The 15477-nt window shown below is 36.5% G+C and overlaps 1 protein-coding gene across 2 annotated transcripts in view; it reads left to right on the top strand.

Annotated features, from left to right (window-relative positions):
- The window catches only part of ATAD2 (ATPase family AAA domain containing 2), a 69771-nt gene that overhangs the window by 32371 nt on the left and 21923 nt on the right, over positions 1–15477 (top strand). For both annotated transcript variants that reach the window (XM_033419854.2, XM_033419855.2), the window contains 5 exons: positions 4857–4965; positions 5203–5318; positions 9158–9332; positions 10212–10300; positions 14962–15121. In XM_033419854.2, the coding sequence (XP_033275745.1) occupies positions 4857–4965; positions 5203–5318; positions 9158–9332; positions 10212–10300; positions 14962–15121 (649 nt within the window). The remainder of the gene's footprint in view (positions 1–4856; positions 4966–5202; positions 5319–9157; positions 9333–10211; positions 10301–14961; positions 15122–15477) is intronic.

Here is a 15477-nt window from a genome sequence, read left to right as displayed (position 1 = left end):
CAGGGAAATCCCAACCACCACAATTTTAGAACATTTTTCTTGCCTCAAAAAGTAACCCTGGGGACTTACCTGGTGGTCCAGTGGTTAAGACTCAGCTCTCCCAATGTAGGGGGCACAGGTTCCATCCCTGACCAGGGAACTGAGATCCCGTACATGCACGGTGTGACCAAAAAAAAGAAAAAAGAAATGTAACCCCGTACTCTTTAGTTATCACTCGCCAATGCCTCCAGCCCTAACCTACCACTGTTCTACTTTCTGTCCATATAGATTCTGGGTATTTCATATAGGTGGAATTCTTTGTGACTGGCTTCTTTTGCTTGGTATAATATTTTCCAGGTTCATCCGCATTGTAGGATGTATTAGTACTTCATTCCTTTTTATTGCCAAGTAAGATTCCATTGTATAAATATACTATACTTTGTTTATCCCTTTATTAGTTGATGGACATTTGGGTTGATTCTACTTTTTGGCTATTATGAGTAATGCTATTATGAACGTTCATGTACAACTTTTTGTGTGAACAAATGTTTTCATTTCTCTTGGGTATATACCTAAAAGTGGAATTGCTAGATCAAATGCTAGCTATATTTAATGTTTTGAGGAATTGCCAGATTGTTTTTCCAAAATGGCTGCTGCACTTTACATTTCCACAAGCAATGTACTAGAGTTCCAATTTCTCTACACCTTTACTAACACTTGTTGTTACCTGATCTTTTGAATGTAGCCCTTTAAACCTTTTTTTTTTTCAATTTCTTCACCATGGTGGAGTTAACATCTCATTCCTTCTAACAACTTTAATGGTAGTCATTTGGCTTATTAGTCTTTTTACTTTTTCTTGAAGAGACCAGCTTCTGTTTATCATTTATATCCTACTTAGGCAGGGAAAGAAAGCACACATCCAAAGAGTTGTTTGAACATTGCTCTTAGTGAAACTTGCAGCCACAATGTAGGATTTTTGAAGGGTCTTTGGCGTACTTACATATCAGAACTTCAGAAATGCTGCCTTTAAGTAGGATTTTCTTTCTTCCTTGTGATTGCTAACCTCTAGTCATCTAAAGTTTACTCTTTAGCTTCAGTTTGGAGTTTCTGGAACAAGCCTAGCCCCTTTAAACAAGAAGGTAACATAAATAGCACAATTGCTTCACCGGTATTACAAAGTACACGTTACTGGTTGTCAAGGAACTAGAACTGGCAACTCTAGACACTCTGGTTAGGTTCAAAGTGCTGGTTCAGTGCTGTCTGTGCCAAATTTTTCAAAAGTTATTAGTAAAATGGAAAAACGAAAAAGTGGATGTGGGTATATGTATTTAGAATTTTTTTTAAAAACTGAAATAATGGCCTTTCTACAGTGTAATTTTGAAGAACTAGGACTGCCTAGGTTGTGAGTTCAGCTCTACCACTTATTAATGACCTTTTCCAAGTTATTTATCCTCTCCATGCTTTAATTTTTTGATCTGTAGAATGGAGACAGTAGCACCTATCTCATAGAATTGTGCAAATTAGGTGAGTTAATACCTATAAAATGTTTAAAATAGTATCTGGCATATGTTAAGTTCTATATGCGTTTGTAACTATAATGTTCAAAAATAATCCCTACTTTGCACATCAGACGTTGGAAACTTTCTCAGTCCACAAGGTTTTGTTGTTTGCTTATAACTTTATTGGTTTATGAAATAAACAACTGGAGATCATCAATGTGGTAGTGTACAGAAGGTGGATTTTTTTTTAAATAGACAAAGGTTTTGAATTATACCATCATTGACTAATTCTGATATTTTAAGCAAGTTCTTTAAACTATGAGCCACGTTGGCCCCAACTGTATAATGAGCCTACTAATATGTACTTGTCCAATTTTAATTAAGTTTGATAATATGTCAACCACCTGGTACAAGAAACACTTAGTAAATGTTAGTCCTTTTTATTAATTGTTAGTCTTAATTATGTGAATACCTACTGAATTCACACACAATTATGTATATTACATAATTATAAGTAAGATTCTATTATAATATTAATGACAGTATTAAATAAGTTAGTCTTGCATATAAAACTGCAGACTTGTACTCGGTGGTTTTACAGGCAGATCACAAATATGGTCTTTGGACGTGTTTGAATGGGTAGATGGTGACGGATTATTTTCTCACTTATATCTGTTTCCACAGCCCCTTATCAAAACCCTGGGGCTGCTTTATATTTCAGAATTCAGATTTGGGGGAGGGATTTACAAAGAAAACATACAACATATATAATGTGCAATATTAACATTTGTAGGTGTGTCTGGGCCAGCACTGTATAGTCAGATATATTAATTTTATAGTAAAATGTATGAATAACCATAGTAAGCAGGACAAATAGAGATTTTGAATTGCCTTTATGACATTTCAGCTCATGTTTTGCTGCTAAGTGAATAATGGAAAAAGTTGTTTTCAGAGGTTTTTTTTAGGTATAAGATTCTGGACCTCAATTTTTCAGATAATAGATTGTGAACCTTTTATATTTTTGGACATACCTACTTAACCATGAGTGTACTCTGACTCAGGAAATGCTCTAGACCCTGAGCCAATAGAATGATTAAAGGTTTTCCCAGCCAGATTCTGTTTTTATTCTGTGAGTCTTTGCAACTGTCCAAAGGCAGAAGTGATTTTAAAACTTTTTGAGTATTTGCAGCACTCAGCATTGTATTTTTGTTTTGAATTTTATTTATTTTTTTATACAGCAGGTTCTTATTAGTTTCTATTTTATACATACTAGTGTATATATGTCAATCCCAATCTCCCAATTCATCCCACCACCACCACCCCACCCACCATTGTCCCCCCTTGGTGTCCATAAGTTTGTTCCCTACACCTGTGTCTCTATTTCTGACTTGCAAACAGGTTCATCTGTACCATTTTTCTAGATTCCACATATATCAGCATCGTATTGGATACTACCAACCAGCCTACGATTTTGATTATTTTTATCTTTTTTTTTTTTTTTTTCGGTACGCGGGCCTCTCACTATTGTGGCCTCTCCCGTTGTGGAGCACAGGCTCCGGACGCGCAGGCGGACTCTCAACCACTGCACCACCAGGGAAGCCCTATTTTTGTCTTTTTTTTTTTTAAATTAATTTATTTATTTTTGGCTGTGTTGGGTATTCGTTGCTGCGCACGGGCTTGCTCTAGTTGTGGTGAGTGGGGGCTACTCCTCGTTGCGGTGCGTGGGCTTCTCATTGCGGTGGCTTCTCTTGTTGCGGATCACAGGCTCTAGGCGCGTGGGCTTCAGGGGTTGTGGCTCGCGGACTCTAGAGCACAGGCTCAGTAGTTGTGGCGCACGGGCTTAGTTGCTCTGCGGCATGTGGCATCTTTCCGGAACAGGGCTCAAACCCATGTCCTCTGCATTGGCAGGCGGATTCTTAACCACTGCACCACCAGGGAAGTCCAATACCTTAATTTTTTAAATATTGATTTTGCATGATTAAATGATAATATTTTGGATATATTGGGATATATAAAATACATTATTAAAATTAATTTTACTCTGTTTAGTGTGGTTAATAGAAAATTTTAAATTACATTTTTGGCTTGCATTTCGTATCTATTGGACAGCAATGAGATCATTCAAAAGTTATGTACTTTGCCTTCATTTCATAAAAATGTGCATCTAACCTTATGGCTTTTTTTTTTTTTGGCTGCCCTGGGTCTTAGCTGTGGCAGGTGGGCTGCTTAGTTGCGGCTCCCCGGCTCCTTAGTTGCAGCACGTTGGCCCCTTAGTTGCGGCTCCAGGGCTCCTTAGTTGTGGCTCACGGGCTCCTTAGTTGTGACATGCGAACTCTTAGTTGCGGCATGCATGTGGGTGTGGGATCGGACCCAGGCCCCCTGCATTGGGAGCACGGAGTCCCATCCACTGCAGTCCCAATCCTATGGTTTTTATTATTATGCAGTTCTATTAAGAATTGTTTAAGAAATATCTTTTTAAAAGCCACAGCTGAAAACTTTTCCATCTTAGACTTTACAGTATAAATTCCTCGTGGAGTTTGAGACTAGCAAGAATTGTCACTTGGGGTGAGCATGGTGTGCTTTTACTTGTGTTCAGTTGGAGCAGGCATTTTTTGCTTAGGCATTCTGCTACAAGCATCTTAACTTTTAACATAAGTGTGTTCATTCTTCCAGCTATAAAACAAGCAGGTTTTTCTAGGTATATTTTTTGTAACCTACCATAACTGTTTTTGAAAGTAATTAGGAAAGTAGTGATTCATTCTTGCTTGAAAGGATTGATATGGATCCAGGTGCTGGTAGACTGAGTATTTTGCTGAGAGGTATAGTAGCAGAGTTGTTGCAGATCTGGAGACATGCTGCTTGTATGTGATTCCTAGATTTGCCATTTCCTAGTTGCGTGATCTTGGGCATTACAGTTAACCTTTCTGTGCCTCGGTTTTCTTTTAAAATTGGGGAAATAATAATACCTACTTCATAAGAATATTGTGAGGATTTAATGAATTTATACATGTAAATCACCTAAACTAAAACAGTGTTTGACAAATGGTAAACTCTCTGTAGGTGAGACAAGATTATTATAATGTATATTGATACTTTCTGAATTCTCAACCATGAATTACTTTATGTTGCTGTGGTATCTTGAAAACTGGTATTTTCATTTGATTGTATATCTTTAATAATAAAGGTTCAGATATAAATATTTCTAACACTTAAGTTCTCAACCTCTAAAGAAAATGAGGAACTTGAAACACATAATCTCATGATTTCCCCATTTGAAATTTTTTTAATTCTTAAGAAAAATGTATATATTCTAACATGGAATTTGGGGAAGGAAAGGGGGTTGATGAATGGGTTTTTTTTTTAATCTTTTTAAAATAGGTGCCTCCCACTAAATTTTCGGAAAGATGAATTAAAAGGAATTTATAAAGATGGAATGAAAATTGGAGGAAGCCTTGCTGATGTTGATCTAATGCAAGTAGATTCTTCAGTAAGTACAGTCTGAAATGTTATTTTTTGCTTCAGTTCAAAGTTAAAAAAGAAATCAATTGTTTTATCAGAAATTTTAATCTTTATAGATTCTTTTCTTTCTTCTTTTAATCTTTAGACCACAACTAAGATCCTGTTACTCAGTTGACTGTGTGTGGCTTGGGTAGTTTGGGAATGGAGTAAGATTTTAATTTTGATTCCAAATTTAAGAATGTCAATGTTTCCCTTCCATTACCAGGTGCGATTTGATAGTGTTGGTGGCTTGTCTAATCATATTGCAGCTCTAAAAGAGATGGTGGTGTTTCCACTACTTTATCCAGAAGTCTTTGAAAAATTCAAAATTCAACCTCCAAGGTAATTTAATTATACATTTTATTTTAGCCAAAATCTGAGCTATGCTATGTCCAGAAAGATAATGCTTCTCTGTTGAAAATTTTCAGGTCTACAGTAATTTGTTATATTTGCCCTGCAACATCCTGGGTGTTTCGAATATTTTACTTTCTTAATGTTTAACATGAAAAATGGTTTCAAAATTGATTCTCCATTAAAAAAAAAATCGTTTTCCATGGCTTTTCATACATTTAGTAGAATTCCTCTCATACATACTCTTTACTTTTTTTCTTTCAGTTTTGAATTTATGTCAAAGTAATACATGTATGTAATTTTTAATATATTCTTTATTTTATAATGAAGTATAGTTGATTATATGTACATAATTTTAAAAGTTAAATAGTACTATAAGTTTTACAAAGAAAAAATGGTAGTAGTCCCTTCTGTTTTTTCTATTTGAGACATAATATATAGACTTCCTGTGAACAATGACTATTTGACTCTTACTTTCCCCACCCTCCACATATACACATTTTCCCCCTTCCATATTTCCAGTAGTTTATTTATATATAGATAAACTTGATTTTCACTGTTTGCTTTATGACTATGTAAATATTTCTTGCAGTTTAGCCATGTATTATATAACTTCATTTCCTCTTTTATATCTCTCCTCTCCCCACCATAAAACTCCTAGAGGAAAACATAGGCAGAACACTCTTTAACATAAATCATAGCAAAATTTTTTTGGATCTGTTTCCTAAAACAAAGGAAATAAAAGCAAAATAAACAAATGAGACATAGTTATATTAAAAGCTTTTGCACAGCAAAGGAAACCATTGACAAAACACAAAGACAACATATGGGAGAAGATACTTGCAAATGATATGACTGACTGATAAGGGGTAAATATCCAACATATATAAACAGCTCATATAACTCAACATTAAAAAACAAAAAACCTGATTAAAAAATGGGCAAAAGAACTGAATAGATATTTTTCCAAAGGGGACATGCAGATGGCCAACAGGCAGTTGAAAAGATGCTCAGCATCATTAATCATCAGGGAAATGCAAATCAAAACCACAATGAGATATCACCTCACACCTGTCAGAATGGCTGTTATCAAAAAGAACACAAATACGGCTTCCCTGGTGGCACAGTGGTTAAGAATCCACCTGCCAATGCAGGAGACATGGGTTCGAGCCCTGGTCCGGGAAGATTCCACATGCCATGGAGCAACTAAGCCCGTGCACCACAACTACTGACCCTGCGCTCTAGAGCCCACAAGCCACAACTACCAAAGCCCATGCACCTAGAGCCTGTACTCCGCAACAAGAGAAGCCACCGCAATGAGAAGCCCACTCAGCGCAACGAAGAGTAGCCCCCGCTTGCCGCAACTAGAGAAAGCCTGCATGCAGCAACAAAGACCCAACACAGCCATAAATAAATAAATAAATAAATTTATTTTAAAAAGAACACAAATAACAAATGTGGGGAAAATGTGTAGAAAAGGGAACCCTCATACATTGTTGGTGGGAGTGTAAATTGGTGCCCTACTGTGGAAAACAGTATGGAGGTTTCTCAAAAAACTAAAGATAGAACTACCACCATATGCCCCAGTAATTCCACTCCTGGGTATATATCCGAAAAAAACAAAAACACTAATTCAAAAAGACACATGCAACCCAATGTTCATAGCAGCATTATTTACAGTTGCCAAGTTATGGAAGCAACCTAAGTGTCCATCAGCAGATGAATGGATAAAGAAGATGTGGTATGTATATACTCAATGGAATACTACTCAGCCATAGAAAAAGAATGAAACTTTGCCATTTGCAGCAACACTGATGGACTTGGAGGGCATTATGCTGAGTGAAATAAGTCAGACAGAGGAAGGCAGATACTGTATGATATCACTTATATGTGGAATACGAAAGTACAATACACTAGTGAATATAAGAAAAAAGAAGCAGACTCACAGATATGGAGGACAAACTAATGCTTACCTGTGGGGAGAGGGAACTGGGGAGGGGCAATATAGGGGTAGGGGATTGAGAGGTACAAACTATTAGGTATAAAATAAGCTACAAGGATATATTGTACAACATAGGGAATAGAGCACATATTTTCTAATTACTATAAATGGAATATAACCTTTAAAAATTGTGAATTACTATATTGTATGCCTGTAACTTAGTTAATATTTTATATCCACTATACTTGAATTTTAAAAATTAAAGTAAAAAAATTCAACAACAGATTCCTTCAATTTTTTCTCTTCATTTCCCCTTCCTTACATTTCCCCTTTCTTACATTTCTGCTCATAAAAAATCAATATATGACTATGTTAAACTATTTTCATATGGTATGTTCTCTTTCCATTTTAATGGCTGAATAATATTCCATTTTGTGGATGTATCACATTTTATTTAATTGATTCTGCTATTTCTGGCTATTTTGTTTTCTCCTGTTTTCATTATCACAGATGTCAATATCATGAACATCTCATTGCTTCCTCTTTATGGGAATCATTAAGTTTTTTCTTTAAGATACCACCTCACAAATAAGATTACTGTGAGATGTATTTTAAAAATATATATATATATATAATTTTATATATATATATATATTTTTTTTTACGGTATGCGGGCCTCTCACCACTGTGGCCTCTCCCGCTGCAGAGCAGAGGCTCCGGACGCGCAGGCTCAGTGGCCATGGCTTACGGGCCCAGCTGCCCTGCAGCATGTGGGATCCTCCCGGACCGGGGCACGAACCCACGTTCCCTGCATAGGCAGGCGGACTCTCAACCACTGCGCCACCAGGGAAGCCCAAAAATAGATATATTTTTAAAAATCTATTTCTGTCTTGACTTTTGTACATTGAAATCACTGGTTTATTTCACTTGTCTGATTGTTTTCTTAACAATTGCTTTGTTTTTTTACCATTTGCATTTGACTATGTTCGTTTCTTATTATTTTTTATTTCTTTTGGCTGCAATGCACGGCTTGTGGGATACTAGTTCCCTGACCAGGGATTGAACCCGCGCCCTGGCAGTGCAAGCACCAAGTCCTAAACACTGGACTGCCAGGGAATTCCCTTATTTTTCTTTTATTTTTTTCTTGACTTTGAATAGATTTTATCCATCACTTGTGATTTTTTTTTTTTTTTTTGCCATTCTTATTTTGTCATTTCTGTTTTTCTGGGATCTTCCTTAACTTTTCTTTTCAAGAGCAGTTATTTGATGATCATTTCTAGTAAGATTATGAATATAACCCATTTTCTCAGAATTCTGTCCTGAGAACAATGAATAACTTTGGAAATATGTGAAAAAGCTGTACATTACCCTATGACAGTGCAGTGATGTCACCAAAAATTATCTTGAATTCTTTGTGTTGTCCTAGTCCCTGTCACCCAGCCACTACTTCAAGTTCTCTCTTCTTTTATCTTATTTTCTCTTGTGTCCATTCCCACTGTTTTCTTGCAGAACTTTTGCTGTTATGTTACTGGTGCTCAGACCAAAGATTATACGTGAAATCTGCTGTTCTTTCCCCTGATATGTTATAAAATTAAACAGTCAGGTCTTTTCAATCATAACTTTTATGCAAGATAAGATAATATGATGAGCATGATGAATGAATGAAAGAAAATATGTTTCACATAAAGGGTTTTATTTAGTTTCAATATTAATTTTATAGTATGAATATTAATTCCTAGGTTTTAAGTTGTGCTTTGTGGATTGAAATGATATTTCACTTGTCTTAATTACATTCTTATTCATTAAATGTATCCATGAAATTGGTTTCTAAGTTTTTGTTTTGTCTGTTTTTCAGTATAGTACTAAAATAATACTTATTCTTTTACAGGGGTTGTTTGTTTTATGGTCCACCTGGAACTGGAAAAACTCTGGTTGCTAGAGCACTTGCCAATGAATGCAGTCAAGGGGATAAAAGAGTAGCATTTTTCATGAGGAAAGGTGCTGATGGTCTGAGTAAGTGGGTAGGAGAATCTGAAAGACAGCTGCGATTGCTATTTGATCAGGTATGATATTAAAATTTACCTATATAGATCTGTAATCAGTGTAGATTAAGTATAAGGATTGGATAAACCTTGCATTTGATCACTTTTCATAGAAATAAACTCATAATAATTATACCAAATATATACTCTTCCTAGATTATTTTCCTTTGTCATGTCATGATTACACCAACGTATGATGAACAGTTTTATAGTAAAAAGAGGAAGGAATAATAGGGTCTAAGTTCTCTGGAGTCTTAGGTCTCATATCTAAAGACTAGAGACAGAGTGGTAGTCTCACTCTTAAAAGAGACGACAGTAGTGAGTTATGTTTCAGTATACGAGCTGAAGATTAGCTCTGCCCTAGAGTGGCTTTCAGTTTCATATCCCAATTGTATTGACAGTAAGTTGGGAGATAATAGCATTCTTAGCTACTGAGGCATATTGTTGCAAATGCTTTTATATCTCTTTGTAGAATTCACTGAGGTTTTTTTGTTTTAACTTTACTGAAATAGATTTTAAACTATGGCATCTTATTAAATAAATGTTTTTTTCCTCCTGACATGGAGGAAAGCTATGTCACTGTCTTCTATTCTTTGTCTTGTTTCGACAGTTGGTCTTCAATAGATATTTTTTGTGTCCCAATAATTGTAGCTGTATGAAATCTGAGGGATATAACCAGTGGAGTATATTGAATGTTTCCAGCTGAAAATGCAAATAAACTTAAGTTGTATGCTGTTATAATTTATTATGTCTGAATCCTTAAAACATAGTTCTTGAGTTTATATTTTTAAAAACTTCTTATAAGCAAATAGGAATGAAAATGGATTAAAATGCTTTATACTAAGTCTATGTATTTGAAGTTTTTCATGATAACATGCAATCACTGGACTTGCTTCTTAGGCCTATCAGATGCGCCCATCAATTATTTTCTTTGATGAAATCGATGGTCTGGCTCCAGTACGATCAAGCAGGCAAGATCAAATTCACAGGTAAAACTTGCTTGATGGTACTTCTGCCTTTCTTCCTATATTCTGAGCATTATTGATGTTGCATGAGGGATAGAATGTTAGATGGTGAAAGAAAGTTTATAAACCAGTGTTGTTTGGTAGTAGAAACCAATGTGTAGTACAGAAGAAAAAGAAAAAGTGAACCTGTTCTAAAGGGTAGGGTGTTCTCAAGCACAGTATTGGTTATAGATTTAACTTGTGATACAGACTTAAATGCCCATTGGCCAGTGAGGTAAGGCAAATAAAATGAGTGAGGCAGGCCAGTGATAAGGGTGGGTCTGGGAAATGTGGCTGAGTGTCCAATCATGAAGAGCGTGGCCAATTGTTTTTAGCTCCAGCCTATTACTGAAGTGCAAAAGCTGACTCAGACTTGAAAAATAAATTTTCTTTCCTCAATTTTATATTCAGATTTTTGCGTTAAATATCTTTTAGGTGTTGCCAACTAATTCAGATGCTTTTTTTTTTTTTACCCTAGTACTAGCCCAACTTCCTGATTTTCAGAATGGGAAAGTTGCATCTCCCCTGTGATAATTGCTTACCCAAGGGAGCAGTTTTCACTAGTACCACTGACTCAACCTGAATCTAAATTCATTTTAGTCCTAGTTCATCTTCAGTTTTTCACAGCTTCTTTTTAAATGTAATTATTTAATTAATTTGGGTACCCAAAAGCAAATGTTTGCATGCTTTCATTATGCCAGTATTGTTTTTCATTGTAGATAATATAAAAGAGAAATGAGACATAAAATTATGAGTGATAGGTAGGTTTTGGCTTTTCTAACACCTAACAACATTTACTATATTCTGGTCCCCTTCTTTGACTTGATACTATAAAATTTTATTTGTTCTGAGTAAATTAAAATGTTTACTCCTATATGGTAAAAATAGTTGTGTGTGCACATACCCCACCAATAATCATACACACTTTTTATATATATGACACATTTCATTATCAGCCATACTGTATTCATTGTGTTGATAGGGAAAAATATATTTAACAATATGACCATCACTTTGCAATCAAGTAATTGAGTACTTACTGTATTTTGGAACAGTTCTAAAAGGGATTAGAGAAATTTTAACAAGAAATATAGAATAATTTTAGCAAGCACTTATCATTTCAAATGTATATTTTTAAGAGAACTTTAGTTTTTTGTTTTTTCCAAAGACTTAAAAAATCTGAGAGGGGCTTCCCTGGTGGCGCAGTGGTTGAGAGTCTGCCTGCTGATACAGGGGATGCGGGTTCGTGCCCCGGTCCGGGAAGATCCCACATGCCGTGGAGCGGCTGGGCCCGTGAGCCATGGCCGCTAAGCCTGCGCGTCCGGAGCCTGTGCTACGCAACGGGAGAGGCCACAACAGTGAGAGGCCCGCGTACCGCAAAAAAAAAAAAAAAAAAAATCTGAGAGAAAAACATTTTTGTTAAATTAAGCTTATTTATTTATTTACTTTAAGGGAGTAAATCTTTTTCTTTTTTTTTTACAAATTTATTTATTTATTTATATTTTTTATTTTTGGCTGTGTGGGTATTCGTTGCTGCGCGCGGGCTTTCTCTAGTTGCGGCGCTCAGGGGCTGCTTTTCATTGTGTTGCGTGGGCTTCTCATTGCGGCGGCTTCTCTTGTTGAGGAGCACGGGCTGTAGGTGCGCGGGCTTCAGTAGTTGTGGCTCACAGGCTTAGTTGCTCCGCGGCATGTGGGATCTTCCTGGACCAGGGCTCGAACCTATGTCCCCTGCACTGGCAGGTGGACCACTGCACCACTAGGGAAGTCCAAATTCAGCTTTTTTAGAAGTTAGCACATTGAACATGATTAAACTATCCTCTTTATCTTATTGTTGGTAATAATTGTAGGATAATGCAAATAAGTAAGTATGTGAATGCATTAGAAAATAAGATTTTTAGCCTAAGAAAAGAGGATACAAATATAAAGTAAATTAAATTAAAACCCTCAAATCGGGCTTCCCTGGTGGCACAGTGGTTGAGAGTCCGCCTGCCGATGCAGGGGACACGGGTTCGTGCCCTGGTCCGGGAGGACCCCGCATGGTGCGGAGCGGCTGGGCCCGTGAGCCATGGCCTCTGGGCCTGCGGGTCCGGAGCCTGTGCTCCGCAACGGGAGAGGCCACAGCAGTGAGAGGCCCACATACCGCAAAAAAAAAAAAAAAAAAAAACCTCAAATCTTTACTTGAATTAGAAATACCAGTATGAACTTACGATGAATTTTATTTTTAAAGAAAAAAATGATTCCTATCTCTGGACACTAAAAAGGCCTAGAAACAATCACAGTCCAGTGGCAATTCATACCCTTAGTAATCAGAGTGTGATCTCTAAATACTAGGATTCTTTAGTAGAGGAGGTGTTAGGCAGAACTGAGATGGGAAATAGCAAGACAAGCCTGGAACATATTGTAATTCCTGGAAGTGAAGAAGCAATCAAAGACTACTGGGGTCACATCAGAGTGACATAGCCAGTTTGAAGGGGTTTCCATTGGCCAAAGACGGGACAGTTTGAGACCCAGTATACTGAGTCTCTTAAATATGTATACACATATTTAAGAGACTCGGTATATTGAAGTGTATCAAGTACACAGAAATCATCAGTTTTTAATGATCTCTTTAAAAAAAGAACTTAATTGGTCACTCCAAAGGTTGCTAAGACAGTGACTCATTACTCTGAAAATTGATGAAGAGAATGAATCAAGCATTTCTTTTTCCTGTCCTGTAACCCTGATTCAGAGTAATTTAATAATAATGATAAAGAGAACTTTGTTCTCTATAGAAAAATCACATTTAATAAACGCAAAGGAAATTATTGAATTAGAAAAATAACCATTTTGCAACCCCTTATGAAATAGTGGATCAAGAACTATGGTTTTCAACTGGGAGTGATTTTGCCCCCCAGGGGACACGTCTGGATATATTTTTGATTGTCACAACTGGGAGCGGGGAGTGCTCTACTGGCTTCAAGTGGGTGAAAACCATGGATGCTGTTAAATATCCTACAGTGGACAGGACAGCTCTCCACAACAAAGAATTATCTGGCCCAAAATGTCAATGGTGCCAAGATTGAGAAACCTTAATCTAAGCAATAGTTATCGGTGGCTGCTATGAAAGCAGATAAGTTGAAAAGGTTAATAGTAAAGTTTATGATGAGTGGAGTAAGCTGATAACACCTCAACTAAACCCAACCTACTGATCTTAAAAATGAAAATATGGTATCGTTTGCCTCCTGATGTATACAGTAGGAAATACATGGTATCTTCCTGTGAAATATGCTATCCCAAATAGTTTAATCTATATTTATTAAGCTTGTAGATGTAACTACCAGTTTACAGGAAATATGAAAGCTAAAGGACAAGTTAAATGAGCCTATCAGGAAGCAATCAGCTCAATCCAGATGTGGGAGGGAAATTCTACAAAACAAATGAACCAGTTTCTTCAAAAAATAAATGGCATGGAGGAAGAAAAAAAAAGTGAGGGAAGGGTGATGGGGAACTGTTATGGATTTGAGGGTTGTTTGACCAAGTGCAATGTGTGTAGATCTTGGCTTGAACAAACCAAATGTAAAAAGATATTTTGAGACGATCAGGGAAATTGGAATTAGTGTCATTTACATTGGTGTCATTGTATTGTGGGAGTTTTTAAAAGTCCTTATCCTCAGAAATACATATGTGAAGCACTTAACATGAAATATTTATGGGTTAAATGACCTGAGATTTTTTTGTTTGGTTGGTTTTTTTAAAAGCTATTGGGTGAAGACAAAAAAGGAATACTGATAATTGTTGAAACTGAGTGATGAAGATGTGGAGACTGTTTTACTATTCTCTCTCCATAATGAAAAGTTTAAAATGTAATTAAAACTCTTTTTAAAAAAAATTTATTTATTTATTTATTTTATTTATTTATTTATTTTTGGCTGTGTTGGGTCTTCATTGCTGCGCATGGGCTTTCTCTAGTTGCAGCGGGTGGGGGCTACTCTTTGTTGCGGTGTGCGGGCTTCTCATTGCAGTGGCTTCTCTTGTGGAGCACGGGCTCTAGGCACACAGGCTTCAGTAGCTGTGGCACGTGGGCTCAGTAGTTGTGGCTCACGGGCTGTAGAGCTCAGGCTCAGTAGCTGTGGCGCACGGGCTTAGTTGCTCCGCAGCATGTGGGATCTTCCCGGACCAGGGATTGAACCTGTGTCCCCTGCATTGGCAGGGGGGTTCTTAACCACTGTGCCAGCAGGGAAGTCCAAATCCTATGTTTTTATGCTTTATGTATATTCTGTTTTATTTTGGGGTCCTTTGATAATGTGTACACATTGAACCATTTTATTATTTTTACTTTCTGTTTGTCTGCCTAGTACTTGTATTTTTTTGATGTTGTATCCCTGTTTGAGAACTCTAAAGTTCCTATGTGAAATTATGCTTTATGAAATGGCTTCCAGGATCCATTTGTAGCATTCTAAAAACTGTGTTTTCCATTGACTTTAAATGTCTATGTGCCATGTAGTATGTTATTTTACAGATTTTCTTTTTAAAAAGCTTATTGAAAGTAGTGGAATGCTCTGGGAAAATTCAGTCACACATTTAATGTATTAAATCTTAGCAAAAAAAAGAAATGATGTGTTCAGCTTCCATACAATTAATCTCTTCTCTCTTATTTTTAAATTTAGTTCAATTGTTTCCACCCTGCTAGCTCTTATGGATGGATTGGACAGCAGAGGAGAAATTGTCATCATTGGTGCTACCAACAGACTGGATTCTATCGATCCTGCTTTACGAAGACCTGGTCGTTTTGACAGAGAATTCCTTTTTAGCCTACCTGATAAAGATGTAAGAATTTAACATCACTCAAATTTTGACAAAGTTGATTGCCTTTATCATGAACAAGTCTTGGTATAGCGAAAAATTGAAGATTGAGTTTTGTATGTTCTGAAGCGAAGTTGTATGATTAACATTCAAACATGTATGTATGTATTTTTAGGGAGGCATTATTTTATTTAAAGAAAATAACTTGGATAAATTTTTATTCTTTTTTTTTTTTTTTTTTTTTTTTTGGTTCCCGCGGCTTGTGGGATCCTAGTTCCCCGACCAGGGATGAACCCAGGCCACAGCAGTGAGAGTGCCAAGTCCTAACCACTGGACAGCCAGGGAACTCCCCACCCCACCCCCCTCTTTTTTTTTTTTGT

This window comes from Orcinus orca, chromosome 17 (assembly GCF_937001465.1).
Source record: "Orcinus orca chromosome 17, mOrcOrc1.1, whole genome shotgun sequence".
Taxonomy (NCBI): domain Eukaryota; kingdom Metazoa; phylum Chordata; class Mammalia; order Artiodactyla; family Delphinidae; genus Orcinus; species Orcinus orca.
The sequence above is the reverse complement of the archived record's forward strand: the minus strand, read 5'-3'. Positions and strand labels throughout refer to the sequence as shown.